This window comes from Cloeon dipterum, chromosome 2, assembly GCF_949628265.1.
Source record: "Cloeon dipterum chromosome 2, ieCloDipt1.1, whole genome shotgun sequence".
NCBI classification, from domain to species: Eukaryota; Metazoa; Arthropoda; class Insecta; order Ephemeroptera; family Baetidae; genus Cloeon; species Cloeon dipterum.
The window spans coordinates 9,089,852-9,113,286 of record NC_088787.1 but is presented as its reverse complement, the minus strand read 5'-3'; the positions used below and the strand labels follow the sequence as shown (position 1 = coordinate 9,113,286).

The following is a 23,435-nucleotide window of genomic DNA, read 5'->3' as shown; positions in this document are numbered from 1 at the left end:
TATCATTAATTCCGCTGCCCTCGTGAGAGATTGACGGATCGATTGCCCGCCGCGCCGCAGAGACCTGCTTTCTTTCACTCGGCGCCGCGTCTATTTTTCATCCTAATGCAAAATCGGCGCATTTTTCCTACTTGGCTCTCTCATATGAGACTGGGTGCATTGGTTTTCTATGTGTGTGTTCGCGTTGGCTGAATAAACAGTTGGGGAAACCGCGAGACAGTTATTGAGCACACACACACACACTCACATTCATACTCGCTGCCAACACCGGCAGATTTATGAAAAAGCCGCTCGCATTTCAATCGGATTATTTGATCGGCGTCTTCATGCAAAAAGTCGTGGGCGCGTACTTTTAGGACGAAGGAGAGAGAAAAGGTTGAAAGTTGCAATGGGGGTTTCAAACGTTATTCTAGTTTGTCTTCCTGGTGAATAGTCAATTTTTTACTGATGGATATTTTCGAGTAAATTATTGTGAATAATTTCTAATAAAAAGACTTCATATTTCTACAGAAATTTTCTCTCTGGGGCTTCTTAAAAATTAAGCTCAAGCTTCAAGATGTGAAAGATTGAATTCGAGGTCAGCAGTTTTTTATGCAAATTTTTTATTCGCAGTTCCTGCTTGCCATTTAAAATAAATACGTCATGACAAATTTTAAAATTTGGGCAGATACCGTAAAAATGTTCTATGAAAATTGAAAAATTGCCTTTCAAATTTGTGGGATAATTGGCTCCAAAGCTTGCGCTCTAATGAAGCTAATGAGCAGTGTCTCCTTATTTAAAATCAAGATTTAGTTCGCTAGAAGAGTTATATAGTTCATCCAAGTGCCGGTAAAATTACGCAGTAGCTCAACAACCAAACTCAATTTTCCTTGTTGCAAGAAAAGGGCAACAATCATTTCAACAATTTAAAATAATTCGCATACTGTTGGGTAGATCCCAACTAGACAAGAGATAAAAATCATTCGAAAAATCACAGGCTAAACGGTTTAATATTTTTAGAAATTCTGCAAAACCTGAAATTAAATTGTTTCTTGGTCCTAATTTGATTATTTCATTAGATAATCATTCAAACTAACTGCTAATTTGAATAAAAAGTTAAAATTAATTTCATTTTTTGCCCTATCCACTTTAATATCAAAGTTTCCGTTTAATCATCAATTTTTGCTCGCAATTAAATTTTAAAAACTGCCCCATATATCAAAAAAGGAATTTTTTTAAACTGAAATAAAATATAATATTGCATAAATTAGTTTGCATTTAAAAACAAGAAACTTCTAGAATGTATTTAATCTATTTTTAATCAGTCGACAATCTTGCGTTTCATTCATTCCGTTTCATTCACTGTTTTTCATGCGGCGAACTTTCTCGAAGAGTGATTCTGGAGAATTATAAAGCTGTTGTGGGTCAGTTGGTAGAAAAAAAAAACAGTGAGTGCTTTATTTACATGTGTCCCATTCGCGAAAGTAAACACGAAGAGAAAAAGGACTGTCCTCAAATTACAACGTCATCTCTTCGTCGTACTTAACACATCCTAAAATCGTTTTTATTTTTCTTACACACAGGTTTATGCAACATTAACTTCAGCTTAATTTTAGTTTGTGAGCAGCAGCGAATATTTTACGATCATTTTAGGGTCGAAGTAACTGTAAAATATCCAAAAAAAATTAATTTCCTGCAATGCTGTTTTCCTCCAGTTAAAAAAAAATTTCACACACTCCTACTAAATAATAAAAGTTAAATATTCTTTTGATGAAAGGTAACTCATTTGATGATCTAAATTGAAATAAAATTTAACAGAAAAAAATTCCCATGCGGATATGCAAATTAAAATCCTCTTCTTTCTAATCTAATTACAGCTAATAACCATAATTATCGATTGCTGATCTATATTCGTGTCGTGCTGGAGTCGCGCGCGCACACACACACACTCACATTAATTATCAATTTTGCTATCACACGGTATTTGGGCTGTGCTGGCAGAGCGGAGAGTGGCAAATTGGCTCTGGCAAAGAGGCTGCAATTAGCCAAGGAATGGAAGGGGCCTCGATCGCTCGCTCGCTCGCCGCCGAGTCAGGTACTGGTTCGCTGGCTGACACACATCGCGGTCCATCCTGTTGGCGTGGCCGGATAAAAAGCAGCCGGGCCCTCGGCAGCCGATCAGTCGAGCTAGACATGAAGGTGCACACGGCGACGCTCTTACTGCTGCTGGCGGCCGCCACCACGGCCCAGCAGGACCCCCTCGAGACCGCGTACCGCTTCGTGCAGACCTGCGGCGACCAGGGCCTCAGCCTCTGCATCAAGCAACGCGCCCTCAACCTCTTCGACGACGTCCTTGCCAAGGGCGACATCCCCCTCATCCAGGGCGTCACACTGTTGCAGACTTCTGCCCCTGCAGGTAAGCGAAACCCTCCAAAAGGGCACTCTGATTTTCTTTCAACTCTTTTTGGAATAAAATTAAAAATACAATTTTTTAAGAATTTTCTAAACTATCGAAAATGTAAATTAGATGTCAACTAAAACCAGTAATTTTATTTTTTTAATTATATTAAATTATATAATTTGTGATTTTAGAGATAATTTGAGAAGTGCTACAACTGCGTATATTTAAAACAAAACTATTTTTTTTATCGCCAACCTTAACTTAAATTGAAGCCCTTTACCAAATTTTGATTCCAGATATGTGGGCCAAAATCTAATTAATGCATAGATTTAATTGGTCAGATAATCTAAAAGAGGCTGAATTGATTATTTTTAAATATTATAAACGTTTCCAATTGTTGTTGCAGAGAGGACAGCGAAGGAAGTGAACGATATTTCCCGCAACGATGAAAACCCTGAGGCGCACGTCGAGACGATGCTCATTGATCGCGTTGCCAAGTTCTTCAGCACTCACACTTTGCAGCTCAAAGTTCCTGATGACACCATTTCCGACTTGAAGCATTCCGTCGAAGAAGGTAAATAATTAAAATTAAAATAATCTAGTAGTTTGCTTTATTTTTGATTTACTTCATGAAAAAAATTAATTTCTTGTCAGTTAGAAGTTTACAATAGTTACACAGTAAATAAATATTCTCAAAACACAACGAGGATTTTTGTCTGACGAAACGAAATTGGGTTTCAGGTCGTAAGAAGAAGAAGAAGTTCCTGCTGCCCTTCCTTCTGGCTCTGAAGCTGAAGGCGGTGGCTTTGGTTCCTCTTGTGCTTGGTGCCATCGCCCTGCTGGCCCTGAAGGCGCTGGTCGTCGGCAAGATCGCGCTCGTCCTCTCGGCCCTGATCGGTCTGCAGAAGCTGCTGGCCAACCAGCACAGCACCAAGACGGTCGAGGTGGTTGCGCATCCGACCTACTCGCACGAGGAGCACCACAGCGGCGGCCACTACGCCAGGAACCTCGAGCTGCCCTACGCCGCCTACAAACCCTGATCGACTGAAAAAGAAGCTCTCTGCTCGTCTCGTTCCTTTAATTTCTCTGTCTCTTGTGCATTTCTTGTGATTCCCCAGCCAAGTACAAATAATTCCCATTATTTCGCTGCTCGATCTTTATTCTAGTGTATGACTATATTCACACTTTTGTTCTTCTCCTTTTCTGCTCTATGTCCTCTCACTGTAAGCCGCTTCGCCTTCAGTAATTTATTTTTCGCACAAATTAATTTATTGTGTATGGATGATGTACTTAATAAAGTTGCCAAATCATTGTAATATTACGTTATTCGAGTTGTGGTTTTATTTCTTGGTGGATTTCGGACACTGCTGCCTCCAGAACTCCTGCCTCCGTTTTAGGAAGGCCACCCCTTCCTCAGCGTGCATTGAAATGTGACTCACGGAGTCCTGGTTCGAAGCCTTTATATCTGAAAGTAATAAAAATTTTTACTCTCCAGCGATATTTCAAATCCATTGATAATACCTGGATGCTGCAAAAGGTTCTCCAGGTACTCCCGGTCGACGCTCAGCTGTCCGAGCAGGTGTTGCTTCTTTTTCGGCTGCTTGCTCGCTGTCGACGTCGACGCCCTGCTCTTGCCGGACGACGGCGTTGATTTGCCAGCAACTGGAGCGGATTTAAATCAAATCTTTACCATAGATCAAAATAAGGACGGATAATTACTCAAAGGAGTGACTGGCTTTAAATTGTTTTCCTTGTTAGTCGCACTCTCGATGTCGTCGACCTCGTTTGCGTTGTTAGCGATGGCACAGTTGTTGTTCTCCAGTGAAAAGCCATCCGCGTACTTTGCCGAGAGAAGAGCCAGTTTGTCTCTGCAGCCTGGGTGAGGATTTTATGAAAGGATGTATTATAAACTGTTTGTTTCCTGATTAATTTTCAAAAAAATTACTGCAAATGGCATTTTCAATCGCTTCTTGTGCCTTCTGCACGCCCAGTCGGAAGCCAGCCTGCTCGGGCCGCAGTCGCTGGCCCCTGTGATAAAACATGAGGCTGTGCTCGAAGTCGCCCAAGTGATACAGCGCCTCCGCTTTTTGGAAAATTCCTGTTTGTCAGCAGAATGATCATTTTTAAGGTCCTGATATAATAAAAAGTGTCCGAGCTATACCTTTGACAAAGTGTTTGTCCAGCGCCAAGGCAGCATTGGCGTCATGCAGCGCTTCTTCGGCCAGACCCAGCAGCAGGTGACATTTGCTTCGGGCCACGAGGGCGTGTTTGTCGTTTGGCTGCAGCTCCAGAGCCTACTTGAAACCAAAAATTAATTTGTTTAAGAAATTATGGCTGAAATTAAGCTGCTCAAAAATGGATAATTTTTTAAATATAGAAATTTTTGAAGGGAAAAGGAAACAATTAAAAAAACATTCTTTTAAATTCATTTGCAAATCTCAAATTACATACAAGGTATAGAAGATGCAGAATATATAGACCATCAAATGAGAGCAAGTAAATCAAAATTTAAATAATTTCATGGATATTAACGAAGGAAACCAACCGGAGTGGAATAGAACCGAGGAGAAAAATTAATGCTATAAAACATCTTTATTTGCGTGTGTAATCAGGAATGAGAGCAGGAAGAAACAGATTAGGTGTCATTAAAAAAACATACTTAAAAACGTTTTAATATAAGGAATAGTTGGATTAAATACTTCGGAGCTGCCATAATGCCGTTATCTTGACAAAAATATTTAGTTTCGCAAATAAAATACAGAAACACTTGCAATTTTCGTATGTGCACACCGAATTTGTTCACCTCTCAGCCGAATTATACCTTATTTACAAACCCGAGGGCAACCTTGAGGTCACCACCCTTCATCTCGTGCCCGCCGAGGGTTAAAAGAGTGTTCGGGTCTGCCTGCTCGGGTATCTGCAAGGCCTTGCTTCTCTCCTGCCTCCGTTTCAGTTTCAAACTGAGTTTGATGTCGCGGTTGCCCATGTTGACTGCGGCTGCTCTGTCCTTGTCCGTGTAGCATTCCTCGCCGCGCCGGAAATAACTGTCGCCTTTCCCAGATCGTCGACCCTGCCTGTTTTTCCATAAATATAATAAAAGATTTTTCCAAAATAAATTTATTATTTCAGGCAATTGGTGAATTTCACCATGTGCGGAAGCTGCCACCGTTTTATTTAGATATTTCGGCAATCCACCGCGCTTCTGTGCATTCAGTCCTTAAAATTCAGTGTGCAAAAAACCAAATTCGGTTCAGCCAATCGCCGTAGAAACGTGAACAGTAATTTTGTAATTTTAAAGAGTTATAATTATGTGTAGAATAGGCCTGAAAACCATGTTATCTCCTTCGAAAAATGGGGCGAAATGGATTCTTTCTGCCATTTCATCCTTTTTCATTTTTCTCCAATCCAAGCGAGATCGCTAAAAAAAATCCCAGTACGAATAATGGAGCAGCATTGAATGCCTGAGGAGCATTTGCAGCTCCTGCTGCTGCTGGTGGATGCGGCGCAGTTTGATGTCCTTGGTCATCTGGGCGAAGGGCGTATTCTTGCGGACCTGCGGCGCCGCCGGCGCCGGCACCGAGCCCTGGGAGGAGCGCCGCTCCTCCCCGGTGGGCAGCGTGCGTCGCGAGGTCGGCGTGTCCTGCGGCGCGCCCTGCGGCAGCTTCAGGGGCAGCGCCAGACTGATGCTGGCCCGCCTCCTGTCGCCGACGCCGCCGGCCGACGTGGTGGCGGCGGCGACGCCGTCGTCATTGGCGCCGTCGCCGACTCGGATGAAGCTCTGCATGAAGTCGGCCTCGCGAGACGTGAAGAGGATGCTGCGCGCCCGCTGCGTCAGCGAGTCGTTGGTGCCTCGCCCGGCCATGATGGTTCCTCTAAAGGGTCGATAATGTTAGTTATTGAGTGAGTTGAGTTGGACTGATTTTATTGTCAATCAGGACGGTAGATTTTAAAATTCAGTTCAAATTGATTCTTAGCAGGGGTCAAAGAATGTCAAAATATCTTTAGGAATCGGGAGAAGCATCTATATCTAATATCTCTTTAATAATATCTAGAATTAATCGATATGGTCATATTTCACAAAAACCGATTTAATCAACAAAATACAACAAAAATCTAGCTCTCTGCGTCGCTTTTATCTCCTCTCAAGATTGCCAATATTTTGGGAGCGTGGATGTTGTCAGAAAAGAATAAGTCCCAATATGGAAAAATGGAATTTTTCTGAATTACCGAAACATAATTAATCGAACTGGAATTAGTCCAAAGCCAAGTTTATCAAATAGTTATTTTTCCGAGTATTTTCGCTGTAGAAAATACTTTTGAACACACAAATTAAGTGCAACTAGATCGTTTACTTTGAAATTTGAACTCTTTGATACCTAACATATATATTTACTTATTTTAAAAAATATGTTACTTTTTATAATATTTTAAAGATAATGAATAAATTTATCTAGTTTCCTATTATCGTAAATAATGCTTTCTTTGCAGTAGTATTTATGTATGTAATATTTGTATTGGATTATATGTTGCACACAATTTATAAAAATGAAAAAAAATAATATAAAGTTTATAAATTTTAAATATATAAACTAATTCTTGTAATAAAAATTTTAAATCATAAAATTAAAAATTAATTTTTATTTTATACCAAAACAATTATAAGTTTTTTTTATTAGACATTTGTTAAATAAATTTCTACTAAAATTAAACTTTTAAAACCTAATAATAAAATAAAATGTAACCTTTACTATGCGTCATCAGTGACGCTATTTAAGTGCTTTTAAACTGATAAAATAGTTTTATTTCAATCAAACAATTTTTGAAAATTATATTAAACCTAAGAAAAAATTCTTTACTAACTAATCCTGACCGTAAGACTGAAATTAAAAGTTTTGGCACTAAAATAACTGGCAATTAACAGTATCAAATACACTCTCAAACTTGGATACAAAGGCTAATTTTCACACATCTTTTGGGTCATGTTGAATTTGGTTTAATTAAAATTGATTTTACAAAATGATTTATTCACAAAAAGCAATCTATCCTAACGCTAAATTACAACGATGTAAAAACATTTTTTGATGTTGGAGACCAATTTATTTACCATCCAATCCATCATATTTATTAATCTTGGACGGAAAGAAATAAAAGTGTCATCCTATATTGTGCTCGGAGCCAATAAAAATCAGAACAATTCGGGCACGGAAAAGAAACCGTATGAAACGACTATTATTATATAATAATTGCTAATCAATATAGAGCTTTGTGTTTAGCTCGGCAAAAATGCTGAGCATATCATAATAATATGCGAGGATGTCTGCTTAGTGCGGTGCGGGCCGTGCCGTGCCAGGGGAAAGATCCGACGACGACGACGACAATTAGCCGTGCGCCACACGGCATTATTATAAATGGGCCGGGCGGAGGAGGTGGAGGAGGACAAAACAAGGGACATCTCGACTAGTAAAAACTAGTCACGCGATGCTCGTCGCGTCTTTAGCTGACTAATTGTTTAGGAGGCAGACGAAACTCACCTGCGGAGCGCTGAAGGTGGCGGTAAAGGTGTTCCGGAAGCCTCGAAAGGGGCGAAATCGCTGCGAGGCGATGTTTCTATGGCTACGCGTCAACAATTCACTTTTCTGCATATCGCGAAGGCGCCAAATTGCTTGGCGCATTGACCACTTTTCTTCGATTTCCCCCTCTGATGACGATTGTTTCGCTGTTTCATGAGGCACTTATATCGTGCGTCTTTTTTTAACGAAAATTGCAAGGTTTCATGTAGCCCTTACGGAGGAGATAAATGAAAACAGAAATTTTTTACAGCATTAAATCATTAAAAAATTGTTATATTTTGTAATTTTTTGACATTATAGACATTGAGAAGGAACTTTCACACATCTCTTGGGCACTATTGAGTTTGGTTAAATTAAAATTTATTTTCCAAAAATAAATAATGCTTATAATTCACAAAAAAGCTCTGAAATCGTTCAAATAAATTCTTTTTCCATCTATGTAACTTGATAACAAAATAATTGATTTTAAAACATTGTATTTATAAAATTACAAACACTTTTTGCTTGCATGTATTATCTAAAGCAGCTAACTTCAGGCATATATTAATTTATAAGTCGATGTTACCCTCTCTAATCCATCCAGCGCCTTTTGGTAGTTTCCGTTTTTCAGCTGATTCGTGGCTTCGTCGTAGCGTACTCTGCTTTCTGCCGCGGCAGCTTGCACTTCTTTCATCGCCGCTCGCTGCTGCTTTGTTAGTTTTACCGTCGGTTTTGTCACCTTTTTGCCACGTGGAGAGCCCATTTTAAACCTGGAAATTTCCAAAAAATATAAATTCCAAGAAACAGTTTATGAAATATTAAAAAAGTGCAAAAAACGCAAAATTAAGACTTAACACAAAAATGGAAATGATAAAATGTGTTACTGTAAGTGCTCAAATTCATCGAAAGATGGCTTCATCGCAAATTAGCAAATTTAATAAAGTTCTCAGATTGAATTCTGCTTTAATTACAGTGCAGACTAAAAGACAGAAAATAAATATATTTTAAAATGACTTAAAAATTGATTTCTTTCCATGTGTTGATTTAATTTTGTTTATTTTTCAACACTTTCTAGAGCAGACCCTTCCAGACCCTAATTTTGCTGAGCATCAGCCAATAATTCTTCTGATTGTAAATTTTCTGAACTCAAAACAAATAATTTGAAATATACAAAAAAATCGTAAATCTTGGCGTCATTTAGAAGTGCCTAGAACTTGCTATAATAGACCTTTTTTATAATTCTGTTATATTATATTATATAACATTTTATGTACATTTTTTCGTCCTCCGATGAAAATAAATTTGAGTAATTGCATTAATTCTAATTTTCCGTAGCAGTCGGGCAAAAGAAGAGAAATGCGGTGCCTTGTGGTGCTCACCCGAGCCGGCTGCTGAAATTAAAGGGGAAAAAATGGAGCAATCAAATGCTAATGACGCGCATATTTCTAAAGTGCACGCGACCAATTGTGTATATGAAGGCAGGTTGACACAAAATTGTGCCGTTCGCTGGCTGCTCGAGTGACGCAGTCTCTGCTCATAGCTCTCTCTAGTTAATTCCATTTGTTCTTCGCACATTACACGGAAGCAGCAAGCTCGCCGTTTATTTTGTCTTTGCCGGCAGATCGATTGGCCAAAAGAGCACGTCAAATGGCAGTTATCGGAAATGGTGTATACCAAAATAAACAGCGTGAAATGTTACTTTTCACGTAAATCACTTGCCTTGGTTCCGTCTAAATCAAATTAATTCTTTGTTTAATAACGAATAATAAATAACGAAATGTTGAAACCAGACAGAAGGCGGACCTAATATCCGTTTGATTTTTAATATTTCCATTTTGAAAATTCTTTAGTATTCATTATTCAAATTTAAAAACTTAAAACACGTTGAACAATTAACTTCTGCACTAATAAAGTGTACATACCGATTACAAGGATTTATTTTTAGATTAAATAAATTATATTCAATAAACATCATTATTAAAATTATACCAAAATTGTCAGATGAGATAATAATCTTCCAGCTGGAAATGAAAAAAATGGAAAATAATCCTGATTTGATTTTTTTTAATTTTAAAAGTAAAAATAGAAAAACGAGTATTTCTTTCATTAATTTCTACGCAATAAATTTTCAATTTGAGCTCTACGTTCCCCTCTTTTTTGCAAATATGAGTAAAATTGCAAATTTTATTAATAAAATAAAATCTTTAAAGGATTTTCGTCTTGATTTGAACAAACAATTTCCGGCTTGCTTGTCAGGACACAACTTGACTTGCTTTTGAAGCAGCTGAGTGCGATGACGGGCTAAACGCAAATTCCCCGCAATCCGCATCAGTCAAAATGCGAAGGCGATGACATTGCACAAACTGCGTCTGTCAGCACTCTCGAAAAATAAGGTTCCCAAAATTCACTTGGATCGATTTGCTATTCAATATTCAGAGGAGAGCGTCAAAAAGCGTGCGTGATTTTTGTTATCATTGCTCGAGACATGAAAACACTCGAGAGAGAGGCAACATTTTGGCGCCCATTCCGAGTGATTCCAATAAAAACATTCATTTCCTTCTCTTTTTTTTCAATGTAAAAACGCACACACACTCACCCTTCTCGAAGATAGAGCCAGGGAGAAATCCACCACCCCACTCGGGGGTTGCTGCCAGCCGAGTGGAGTCGAGGGACGCACTGCCGCGCGGCGCTGATTAAGTCCCTTTTCTTCTCTCTCTTTCTCTTCGCGGCTGCCGCCACATGTTCTATTTACAAATTTTCGCATCGCATGCGCCAAACAACCTGCTATTCTTCTGCCTCTCCGCCGCCCTCGAGGGCCCGAACGCCCATTAGCGCGCAGGCAGGACAGGTGTTGAATCACGTGGGCAATTATTATTGCATCGCGCATCTTTGCAACAAGAATGACATCAAAGCCATTTGCGGAATTAGCTTTTTCGGGGCTATTCATGCTGTTTTTTCTTTGATCTTATTTCTGGAGCAAGAGAAATAAATATTGAATTGAATAGAGTTGAAAAGAGATTCTTGCTATGGATTTTTTTCATGTTTATATGCCAACTTTGGCGTTTTCATAGCTACATTTAGTTTTATTTATGTTTTCAGCATGAATAAAATTTGACTCGTTATAGTTCCTTTAAAACTTCGACTCTAATTTCTCTTATTGTTTCTGTTAATTCAGAATTATAATAATAATTATATAGTGCATATGACGACTTTTATGTTAGTCATATTAAATGTTTACTAATCAATATAATTTTAATTACAAATTCCGTTAAATTTATAAATTATAATTTAATTGGCAATGTCACTAAAACAATTATTAAAAAAATAGAAAAATTTTCGCTACGCACAAAATTAATAATAATTAAACAATATATAGAAAAACATTTTATTGAATTTGTAAAAAAATTAACTTATTAGCTTTATGTACAAATAATATAGTTTGTCATTTGTCATTAACAGAAAGATTATGTTCAAGGTTTTTTAACCAGCAGTAAAAGCTGGAGAAAAATTGGCCTACGGCAATCTACCCCCCAACATTGATTGAGTTATCACGTTGCATATTGAGACTTGAGAGCCTTTGGCTTGACCGAAAATATCCAACTTCAGATGATTTTTTAAGGAAAACGTTTAAATTTGGTTCTATTGATTTTACGAAACCTCTCTAAATCGGTACAGACACTATACAGACACCGTCAATTGGAGTTTAAAATTCATGACACATCGCTTTTTTTATTAAATTTGAATCTTTCAAATACAAAAAAAAATATCGACGTAATTTAAATAGGCTTAAACACAGATCAGGAGGTAGAAAACCTCTTTATAAAAGAATCGCCCGCTTTAATTTTCAGTTGTTTTTGTCGCTATAGGTGCAGGACTGAGTTTCGTCAACCCCAAAACTTTTTTTTGCAGTGTAGCACAGGCTTTTGTGTACAAACATGTGACGGCGTGTTTTTATTTGGTTTTATCACGCGAACCTGCCTTCCGATTAGTCGCAAAACTTTTTAATTTGGCCTTTCGCACACCGCAAAGCCGGCGAATTCATAATAAATATTATCTGATCGAACAGTTCACACCAGCGTGTGTTGTGACACAAACAAATTGCTTCCTCTTGATGAGGCTAACTTTATTATTTGAAAATCCGACACCGCACCCCGCCGCATTGAGGCAAAGCTCGCACGTTTCCCTTCTCTCAAGACACGTGACTCAATTTCACACACACACACACACACAGCAGCAATTTCAAAAGAGCAGCAGGCCAACCTGCTCTGAGCTAGCTGCAGCCCACCGTCTCGCCAATTTATATCATGCTGCAGGAACGCAATCATATATCAGACGTAACATGACCACACGTCGGATTTGGAATTCCAATTCAGGATTTATAATGATAAAAAAATTACAGTCAGCTTTAATTATTAATGGTTCCTGCTAAGAGGAATTAATTATTTGCATGATTTTTAATGAGTAATCCCTTCTTGACAACACAAATGGATCAATGTTTCGTTTTTGGGGGATAAATGTCCCTGAAATTTTGACGCTTGCTGGGATAAAAATTATAAATTATTCTTATTAATTGGTTCAAGATAAAATATAGTTTGAAACTTTCTGACCTTGATACCAGCTCATGTAGATTAATTTTGGTAATTTTCATTTACATCCTCATAATAATTATTTCACAAAATACTCACGTTTTCATTTAATTATTTTTTAGGAGTTAAAAATATTAGTAAAAGTTTGTAAAAAAAGGGAATTTGATCTGCTTTCAGAATGATTAATTTCTGCTCTACGCGGTTAGCTATTAAAAACTTACATTCTCAGGTAAAATACTTTAGGGAAATGTCAGGTGCTTAAAAAATCCTCAGAAATACCAAAAAATATGACTTGAAATAAAAATAATAATTAATTAATTAATAGGCGGACGCAGCACTGCATTATCTACTCACCAACTGTCTACAAAAAAACTCAAAGATATTAATAAGAATCAATTGTTTAAATCAATGTTTTACATCATTTTTCAGTGTAGACAAAAATAAATAAAATGATGCCATAATGTATGAAAATTTTAGGTCGAACGAGGCGAGCTTTGCTTGCTATAGCTCTTTTATCAACTTTGCTCTGCGCATCGGACTGAATCGTGTTGCCCTCTAACGCGCGCTCCGAAACCTCGGTCGAGCAGAAACCGTGCGTTGATCATTACCATACACATATCCTTGCTAACATTCATATTTGTCACCGCGGAATCTTGGCCGGAAAATAATAGGAGCGGAAAATTTACACAGATTCTCGGCCAGAAAAATCGCAAATATCAAATACAGGTTTAATTTTGTTCGGGTCATTTGCCAATGTTGCCGAAATTGTATGAGAAAACACGGATTTTTTTAAGTTTTATAATTGATGAAAATTTGTTCTTATTCTTGTGGCATTCCTGAATTCCAATCATTATATAGAATTCTGGTTTTCTAACGCTATCAGTTAAAATTAATGAAGATTCCGGTTCCATGATTTTTGTAATTTGGTTAGTTGCAAAACAATTGTTGTAATTTTACTGCTGATTAGATTTGTTATTATTCTGTTAATGGCATTTCTATAGAAATATAATTACTTAATTGTTAATAAAATTTTCTGTTGTGTGTAAAATTTTTATCATGTCGTTTTATATAATTAGGGTTTTTAATTTCTTTATAATAATTGGTTAAACATTTTGTTTTTAAAAAATTAATAATCTAAATTATAAAATTGATCCATCAGATTACATTAATTACGCCATTTCTCTCGACATGGCACAACACTTCAACAGTGGATGTTTGATGTTTGTTTTAATTTTTAGTTTAATTAAAAATAATGCAGTGAGCGACTTACAGTAGAAACAGACAATAAATATTTTGTATAATGTTTTACATATTGATTTAAATAAATAACAATTGAAATCTGCTTGGAGAGAGAGTAAAAGGTGTTAACTCGAATTTCGGGGTGTGCAGTTGCGATGAGCGGCGGTTTCGCGATTTATTTTGCCGAGCGCAGGCCAGGGGTGAGTCGAGCGGGGTGCGTCGGTGGGTGGCGGTGCGCGCGTCTGCGCTAATCCCGGCAGCAGCATCAAACATCCCTTTTCATCATGCAGACTCATCTGCACTAATCCCTCCCTCTCTTCAGCTGCGTCCGAAGGCATCCGCCGCCGCTGCTCCAATCGTGCTCCGACTGCGTGCGTGCCCCTAAAAACGCAACAATATATATAATGCCAACCACCACCAACTTCCCAAATAACAAATTCGATCACGGCGAATTCTACACTAAACGCAATTCGTAAATTCGTCTTATTGATGAAATTAGGTTTTTTTATTTCGGTAAAATTATATTTGGTGTCGTGGGAAGAAAAATCTGTATTAATTATTATTTAAATTAATTAAACACACGTTCTGCAGTCAACAGTACAGAATGCTACTAATAATATTTCCAATTAATTCAGCAATTGAAATAATCGATAATCCTGCGATAAATACCATGAAGCATGCAACTTGAATAATTGGTAAGCATTATTAATGCAAAAAATTTATTTTTTGGACCCTGCAATTCTTACCAAAACATTAAAATTACATCAATTATATCGATTGTAGTAAAGAATAAAATTTACAAATAACAAAATCAAAATGCAATTAAATAATAAAAAAATAAAAATAAGAAAGTGCCTTTTTTCTATTATTTTAAAATTACAGTAATAATAATTTGCAAATTTTTTTTTAATCGCATTCATAGATTTATTTTTAATTTTTTGTTCCCCTATTTTGCTTTCTTTGTGTTGATTTGTTTAGACATTATAAAACAATATGAAGTTAAATTAAAGGTAATATTCCAATTGTGCCCGGCGGGAGTTCCTGGAATGTTGCCTTGACCGATTACAATAAAAATGATGGCTTTTTTAGAGTTTCTAAACGTATTGAGTTAGAACCAAATTAATTGTTTAATGGATTATTCGGCGTTCATCACAGATTCTGATTAATGGAAATTAATTAGACAAAGTTGTTAATGAATAATTGCAAATAAATTATCGTGGAACATCGTAGAACTAACAGCGTTGATAATTTTTTAGTATTTGTTTTATCTTAAGAACGGATGATATTCAAGATTTTTATTTTCCTAGACACTAAAATTTCATCTAAATGCAGGGCATCAAGGAAATGCGAAAAACTGTTTGAAGTGACAACTGAAAATAATTAGAATTGATGATACAATAAGCTATTGACCAAATACTCAGTTTAACAATTTGCTAAAAATATATGCAATGATTTCAAAAGAGGACCTTTGCTACAGATTAACTCAAATTTATCCTATTTTACCCAAAACGTACCATAATTATTATATCTTGGCAGATTTCAATTCCTCTTAATGCAACGGTGTCTGACACTTTTTCGTGGCAATTTTTGTTGTAAAATAAAATATGATTTCAAGTAATGAAATACTTTAAACAGCATTCGCAAAAACTGCATTTTTCTGGAAACCACACTGCATTGAACAAAAATATTTTTTGTGGGGATTTCTGCAATTTGGCGCATTTTTCTGGAATCTCACGATGGATGACCTAAAATAGGGATTTTTATAAAAAATTACCTTCCGGTCACCAAAAGACCAAAAATTTTAATAATTCGTCGAAATTTTCCAAAATTTTTTACCTTTTTGGTGCGAAATATGACTTTTACGAGGTTAAATTCGAAAAAATGCGGAAAAACCCAAAACTGGTGGTTTTTGTCCAGCTAGTTTATAGCGCAAAAATCCAATGGTTCGTTTTTATGCATTGCAAATTTGGTGTAACCTGATTTTAAGGGCAGAGCCACTTTTTTAAAAGATTTACGCTGCTGCCTAGGTCAATTTTGGATTTAAATGATTCCACAGAGATTAACATTTTTCGATTCTTATTTAATTCTTATTACCGGCTTTTGCTAATCCTGATCTTTGCAGATGTTTAACTTTTAAGTGAGGAATTTGCTGTCTATTCATCCACGGCTGGCGCATAGAGCAAGTAGTCCTTTTGCTAATGAAATTGTGCTAAGTGTGCGTTTGGCAACGGATTAGTTGAATTATATGTGTCCAGTGACAAATTGGATGCGGTGTTTCTGCTTGGGACGGAGACGCGGGATTAGTTGCGAGAGAGAGAGAGAGAGCAGCAGCAGCACACAACACACACACACACGCGCGCGCGCTCGCACTCATTGATTATGTTCGTGGATGGAGACGCGGCGGAAAATCCTTGGCCACACATTTTGAGTGTTCTACAGCCGAGCGCAAGCTAAACATTTGCACAGCAATCTAGCTGCTGCTTTGTTCCTGCACGCCTTTCCTCCCATAAATCACGACTCGCCTCGCGTCAAATGAGACACGGAGACTTTTACACAGCGCAAAATGAAGCGTTATTTTTGCATTTGCTTCAGTTCCCATCACAGAGGCGGAATGTTTTATTATCTGTGTTTTATAAACGGAATTGATTTTCGCGGAATTCACTCAATTTTAGGAATTGGTTTGCAATATTCATTTGACATGATGTGCACTACAAAATTTTGTAAAATAATTTTTACCTTGATATTTTAAAAATATATTATCTGAAAATTGGAAGAGCTTAAATTTTTAATGGTTTTGCTCTTTTGATTTGTGAGAAAATCAGCGCCAAAGTTGGCATCCTAATCAAGTGGCAAGCACTTTCTCCTGATTTAAAATTATAATTAATGCATCAGTTGTTCGAAGTCGCCAACAGATGGCGCCACCGTAGACTTTCGTAATAAATTTGATTTTAAGGAACTCCCACTGTGATTTAAGACTCAATCCTGCTACTGTGGATTCTTCAATAAATATTCTTTCTTTTGACGTCCTGAAAACCAAAATCGGATAAGCCCATCGCCGTAGAAACGTTGGAAAATATTTTATATCTCAAAAAATAGATTTTCACAACTCTACGGCGATTGGCTTAACTGATTTTGGTTTTCAGCACGTTAAAAGAAAGTATATTTAACTGAGAAAAGCACAGTGGCAGGATTGAGTTTAAAATCGCAGCGGAAGTGCCTTAAAATTAAATTTATAACGAAAGCACACGGTGGCACCATCTGTTGGCGACTTCGAACACTAAGGGCTTATACAAACTGGTGTATTAACCAGAAGGGTTAATTTGCACTCTGTTGGAATCAAAATCAAGCGAAAAATGATTAACAAACTGTCTGATTTTTTTAATTTGACAAAATTTGAAATTAAACTGATGGTTGGTCCTAATTTTATAATATTGACCCTGGCTAAATTTTGTCAACAATTAAAATTAATTTATTTTGTCCTGTTTTAACCCATTTCCGTTGATTTCAATGGCAAAATATCGATAGCAGTTCGGTGATTCCCTGAAAAATACAAATGTTAAATGATCAAAGGATTCATTGTATGCTGTAAAATTGATATTAATATTATAGCGGCTTTTTATTGGTTTTATTTGATGTATTTATCATCGAATTGAAAAAGGCGAAAATAATTATTTTCCTGTTTTAATGAGACTGATAGGCTAATTAATCATTTTTACTTTCATTACATAAATTCGTCTCGAACTAAATCTGTTAGGAACTTTGCAGAAGTGCATATAATTTAAACAAGGCATCCTTCTCGAAAAGTGAAAACTCCATCTGAAATCCTGTGGTGCAAAAAGGAGAAACCTTAATTAGTTGTGGCCCTCACTCTCCAGCTCTCCAGCAAAAAAGGCAAGGAAAGAAAATTTCGCGGCGCGGCGAATCGCGTTAGTTCTCTCCGAGGCGCAGTTTCCCGTCTCGGAAAAACAGGCGCCATGTTGGATGCTTGCGACTGGCTGTACGAAGATTGATTACTCTCTGCGAGAGAGAGAGAGAGAGAGAGAGAGAGAGAGAGAGAGAGAGAGAGGCTGCGGCGCGGAGCAGAAAATATCGCGTGCAGGCAGAAGGAGCAGAAAAGAGAGAAAAAGGAAGGAAGGACGGCAAGTCGATACAGGCCGGAGATAAAATGAGCAATAAAATGAATTTGGCTCGGAGCAAAAGAAAGAAAGAGAGGAGGAAACAAAGCTGTCGGTGCTGCTGTGATGTTTTTTTTTTCATCTGGAATTAAGTTGCGTGTAATTGGTGCTGAAGTTTCGACTGATCTGGGGAGGAAAAAAATTATTTGTTCTCAAAAAGCGCGGAAACAAGGGTTGAATTTTCGGAAAGGTGCTTTGCGCGAAAGCTCTCTGCTCTGAGTGTTCAGCTCGGGGCTAAACTTTTAATCGCTTAAACTGCTTTTTATTTGTTTATAAAGTATTAAGTGCGCGCAGAAAGCAATGTCGGGCGTAAGCCCTTTGCAGGCGGGCGGGAAAGGTGGTGCCGCCGCCGCCGCCGCTGCTCCCGCGCAAAGAAGAGCTCAATATAATGAGCGCGAGGGATTTAACAAACGGCAGCGGAATTCTTTCCTGCCATATTTCCTTTGTACGCGAGCAGCCTCGCAGATTGCCCTCGACAGACAACACACGCTGACTGAGACACGCGCCTCGAGATGGGAAAAAGGGCACAATGATGACGGAATTCCCGGCTACCGTCAAACGCCCAGCTTTAATTGAAACCGCAAGCAATCTTGGAGCACTGCGAAGAAAGATTTCTTCTTCTTTGTTTGATTTGTGAGAATTATCTATATGCTTCGTGTGAATACTTTTTTTAAATACATCTTCATTCTGAAAACAGAAATTGTTTTATAAACTAAGTCTCTTTCTCCCCATCAAGGGATAAAAATAAAAGATCCGTATTTCTGTTTGTGCACTGTCCATGTTTTTGCTCTAATAAAATTTATACTTCAAAAGTAATACTTTTCTGATCCTCCCTTGAATTTTTCGTGCTAGATCCCAGGTTGAGTTCAAGGAACTTAAATCATAATTTTTGAGAGGCCCTGACAAGAAACATCGCGAAAAGTATTATTATAATTATCTAAATTTTCGTTCCAATTAATATTGTGTTGTCCATAAAATCATAAAAATTGTCCTTTCATAGCCCAGGGTGACTAGTAAAGCCACAAAATTATAATTTTTGTTTTGTTTTACTTTCGGTAAATTAATTGAAAAAATATTATAATTTTCCTAAAAATAAATTAATAGAATTCTGATATCTGGAAACCACTTTTGGCAAAGTCACCTTGGTGCATGTGTCCAGTTTCCACTATCAAAATTATTTTAATTTTTGCACAATTATAATTTCTAACACAAAACAGCTGACGTTATTTTATTAACCAAGAGCATTATTTCTGACTTCTAACTTGATGAGTCTTGTTGTCTGCTTTCATTTAAAAAAATTAAATGAAACATAATTTTTGGTTGCCTGATACTTAATGCTTGTACGTAATAAAAAATAAAATTTACTAACTACAGATAAAAATAAAACAAAAAAATTAAAAAATAGTTTTCTTGATTTAATAACAGTTTATACGTTATTATATAAAATATTTTGAAACAAAAAAGAAATTAATTAAAAGTAATTTTACTAATTTTTTAACAATTTTATTTTAGTTCTACTTTGATTGATTTGAAGCCATTAATTGGTAATATTTCGAACAATGTCAATCCATTATGGATTAAGAAACTATCCATTGTAAACATTTAATTCTTAAGTCTGCAGAAGAACGAAATTTTTTATTGAAAACATCTGCGGCAGCTAGATATATTCATATGTTAGTGGGGATTTTCCTTTTTCTGTGTCTGGCAGGTGATTTTTCAGTTTACCCTGGTCAGTTAATTAATTATTAATTATGGAGTTTATCTGAACCTAAAATAAATCGAGAGTGCAAAAGATAGCCGCTTTTCCTTTAATAGTTTCTAATTTAAAAAAAGTGTTCTTAATTTTTTTTGTAATGTAGATATTCAAATCAGTCTGATTTTTGAGTGGAACACTTTTTAATGAAATCTAAATTCTTGAAAAACAATTACATAGCTTCAAATTCAAAATAAAATTCAAACCAAATATTGCTTTAATTAGCACCAGCAGGGTCCAGATTGGTGCGACGCGCAGATTTGGCGTCCGGTGGAGTATGGCGCGAAAAAAGGTCACGTGAAAGTGCGCGAACAGAAGCAAGTTTTCGTCAATATTGTGACAAAATTTGCATTACTTGTACTAATTGTGTCTTTTGGATCGTAAAAACAAACTCTTGACACTCGTACGGGAATCCAAAGAGAGCTTTTTTGTTTCCACATTCAGACGCCATCTTGGATCTGCGCAGTTCGAACCAATTTTACCGTACATCTGGCTCCCGCTGATTAACACAGCAAGATGCGAAATTTTAATTTTTGAAAATTTTTAGGTTTGTTTATTTTTATTAGACTTCAAATGTTAACAAATTATCACCTCAGAAAAATTGAGTCAGTAACCTTTCCACTCGGTGAGCTTGCCTTTGGCCCCAAAGAAAATTCAAACGCGCTCGAAAGAGCGCGTTTTCACGGCGGACTGACCGGTTGGTTGGCTGGTCGGTGCGCGGTGCTGCTTTTTGCCCGTTACACAAAATGTATACGTGCGTCGGGGGGCTGGCTGGCTGTGGCTGGTGGATTGTGTGTCGTCATCATGTCTGTCTTGATGAAGATAAAGCTGTTGGTGTTGGTGGTCTGGCAAAAGGGCATACCTTGGGCTTAATCCGCCGCCGGCGCTGCAGTCATCTCTCAATGTCACCGCGGCGATAGAGATTAATGGCGTCTTATCACTCTCTTTCCCTTTACCGACCCATCTAAATTTAAGAACAACCACCACGGCCGCTGCTACGCCGAGTGAAAGAGAGAGAGAGAGAGAGCCAATGACACACCAGCGCCACCCCTTAATTTCGCTGCAAAAATAAATTTCGAGAACAAAGTGCTCCTCGACGTCAAATTGAAACAGTTAAATTAAACTTGTTATTGGCTGTGCTTTTTATTTATTTTTACTTGGAACCTCGGATAATTGTTTTGGAGGAAACGGTTGAATTAATTTATAAGAATGCACACATTACAGCGTAAAAATTTATTTTATAAGATTTATTCGAAAATGTTTTGTGTTTAACCATATTTTGACAAATGAATAAGTGCAATCTTTCTATTTGGATTTGGACTAGTTATTAAAATTAATTAATTAATGGCTCATTTTTCTGGAAATTTTTGGGCATCACCACGGTAAATTATTTATTTTCAAAGTTTAAAATAAATAAATCCCTCTTTAATAGGATCAACATATTTTTTTGGAAGTTAATTTTTTCCTGGCTTCCTATTTCGACTTAAATTAAGTAATTCTAGCAATACTTTGGATGGGTTTTTTCCTGAAAGCTTGGAGTAATCAATACAAGAATGAATTTCTAGATTAGTCTCTCGATTAAATTTCTGACCATCAGAAATTTGAATTGATTAAAAAACTCATGACTAGAATAAAGTAACTTAATTCTTAGAATTCGATTTTTTTTATTAAGAAAATAGAAAATAAAGTCTCCTGTATATTTATCTCCTCTTTAAATAAAAAAAAGTGCCGCGATCACTCCTGCGAACCACTGAGTAGGCATTTTGCTCCACGCACAGGTTCTGCGGGTTGCATAACCATCATCCTTCCTTTCATTCTGTGGCGAGCGAAGAGATGAGAAAAAAGGGATTTAATTTATTTAATTAATTTTATTTGGCCTCAAATGTATTATCAGGATATATGTTCATAATTTTTAAACTATAATTTTACCAAGAGAAATATTTATTTCGCTGCTAGAGATATTAGCTTCATGAAAATATTAATTAGATGATGAAAAATAAATAATAGTTTGATCAATCTCCCTGTGATAAAAATTTCTCTTACAAAAGTTAAACAAATTACTATCCTTTTCTCATGTGAGCTATTTTAAAAGAGTGAAAATTCTCCTACCACATTTCAGTTACCTTTCAAAAAGAAAAAAAAACTGAGATATCCCTGCCAGCATCTTCAACAACTGGAGCATTTTTCTCTGTGCTAACGGTGGAGGAAAGAAGAAAGGCGTAAAACAAAGCATAAAACGAGATCATCGCAGCAGTCGGCTGATAATTTATTTGGCCGCCCGTGATCCGCGGTCGTTTCCTTTCTTTTTTCACTTTGGTTTGCGTTTGCACCTGCGGAGAAAGAGAGAGAGGAGAGAGAGAGTGAGCAACGGAAGAAATACTGCCGGCGAAGGCACAAATTTTCTTAAGCGGATCAAATGACTAGCGCGCCGCAAAGCCAAGAGGACTTAACTTGACTTACGCTGTGAATCCAACCTGTCACACGAGGATTCGCCAATATGGCGGATAGCCAGCCCAACTAAAGAACAGCCGCAGCACTAACCTATCTATTCGCACCCCCATTTTTTATCCCGCCGAATGGACTATTGGCCCTGCGCTTCTTTTCCCATACCGTCCCGAACCAACCCGCGTGCGATTTTCCTTTCAATTTTTCCACGCGTGCCAGAAAATAGTAATAAAAAGGAACACCACTGCGACATCCCACGAGCTGTGCTAATTTATTATTTGTTAAATTTGTTCCAGAGAATTACAAAATATGCAATATATTTTACAATAAAAATCTGAATGCTACATGTAAATTATTTTATATTTTTTAAGTTTATTTTATTTTCATTTTGTAAATATTGTTATTTAAATTATTCAAAATTTTAATTGTTTTTCGGCATTATTTTATATTCCTCTATTGTGAATTAAAAATGTATTATATTTTTTTGGACCGCATGAAAATTAATAGTGGATGAATAAAACATTCAATGAAGTCATAATATGTTAAGGCTAGAAAAAAATCATAGAATATTTTAATTATTTTGATGAGTCAATTTACACCTTAGACCAAATTGTAAAAATTATGTACAACTCAAAAGGATAGAATGTATAGTGAATTATAGGTATACCATAGCAGTCAGAATGATTGCTTGCAATTGTGCATAACTTAAATTAATTATTTTGTTCAACTATATATTTATCACCATAACTTTAATTGACATAAAATTAAAATCAAGATCTTAATAAAGAATTAAGTTGAATCAAAGAAATTGATCCAATTTTACCCGTTTGTGTTGGACGTTATATAATTTTCAGAGATATTCGAAAGAAAAATATTTTAATTATTTCAAAATAAGTATATCCCTTATTTCTTTTGCATAGACACTCAAAATATTTGATTAGTTAAATATTCCTTTCCCCTATTTCAATACGATTTTTATTGTAAATAGAATTTTAAACAATTTTCATTTTTATTAAAATAAATTTTGCAATTTCATAAATCTCTGCGTTAAGTTTCTGATTTCTTTAGAAATTATTGTTATAACGCATCATTCAATTTGCCTCTTCCCTCTTCAAATTTTTTTATGCTCATCAACTGGAGCATTATTTGAGCTAACGGAGGAGGAGATATATAAGAATGACTTATATCAAAGCATAGCAAATTAATTGCTGTCCACATTTTGTCAATTTAACTGGTGTTTTGTTGATTAAATTTATCGAAAGCCAATTTTTAAGGCTTTAGGAAACGTTTGGATGCGATTGTATTTTC

The 23,435-nt window shown here is 36.5% G+C and overlaps 2 protein-coding genes across 2 annotated transcripts; one reads left to right on the top strand and one right to left on the bottom strand.

The window, feature by feature from the left end:
- The first annotated feature begins 2,144 nt into the window (after positions 1-2,144).
- Positions 2,145-3,706, top strand: LOC135936644 (uncharacterized). Its single transcript, XM_065479527.1, has 3 exons — positions 2,145-2,395; positions 2,787-2,954; positions 3,122-3,706. Exons 1-3 carry the CDS (start codon positions 2,173-2,175, stop codon positions 3,418-3,420), a joined length of 690 nt encoding a protein of 229 aa, XP_065335599.1. The 5' UTR covers positions 2,145-2,172; the 3' UTR covers positions 3,421-3,706.
- LOC135936645 (outer dynein arm-docking complex subunit 4) lies at positions 3,707-5,497 on the bottom strand. The gene is made up of 6 exons (XM_065479528.1): positions 5,202-5,497; positions 4,542-4,674; positions 4,326-4,478; positions 4,100-4,255; positions 3,902-4,042; positions 3,707-3,845 (listed from the first exon to the last, which is right to left on the bottom strand). Exons 1-6 carry the CDS (start codon positions 5,364-5,366, stop codon positions 3,721-3,723), a joined length of 873 nt encoding a protein of 290 aa, XP_065335600.1. The 5' UTR covers positions 5,367-5,497; the 3' UTR covers positions 3,707-3,720.
- Positions 5,498-23,435: the final 17,938 nt, after the last annotated feature.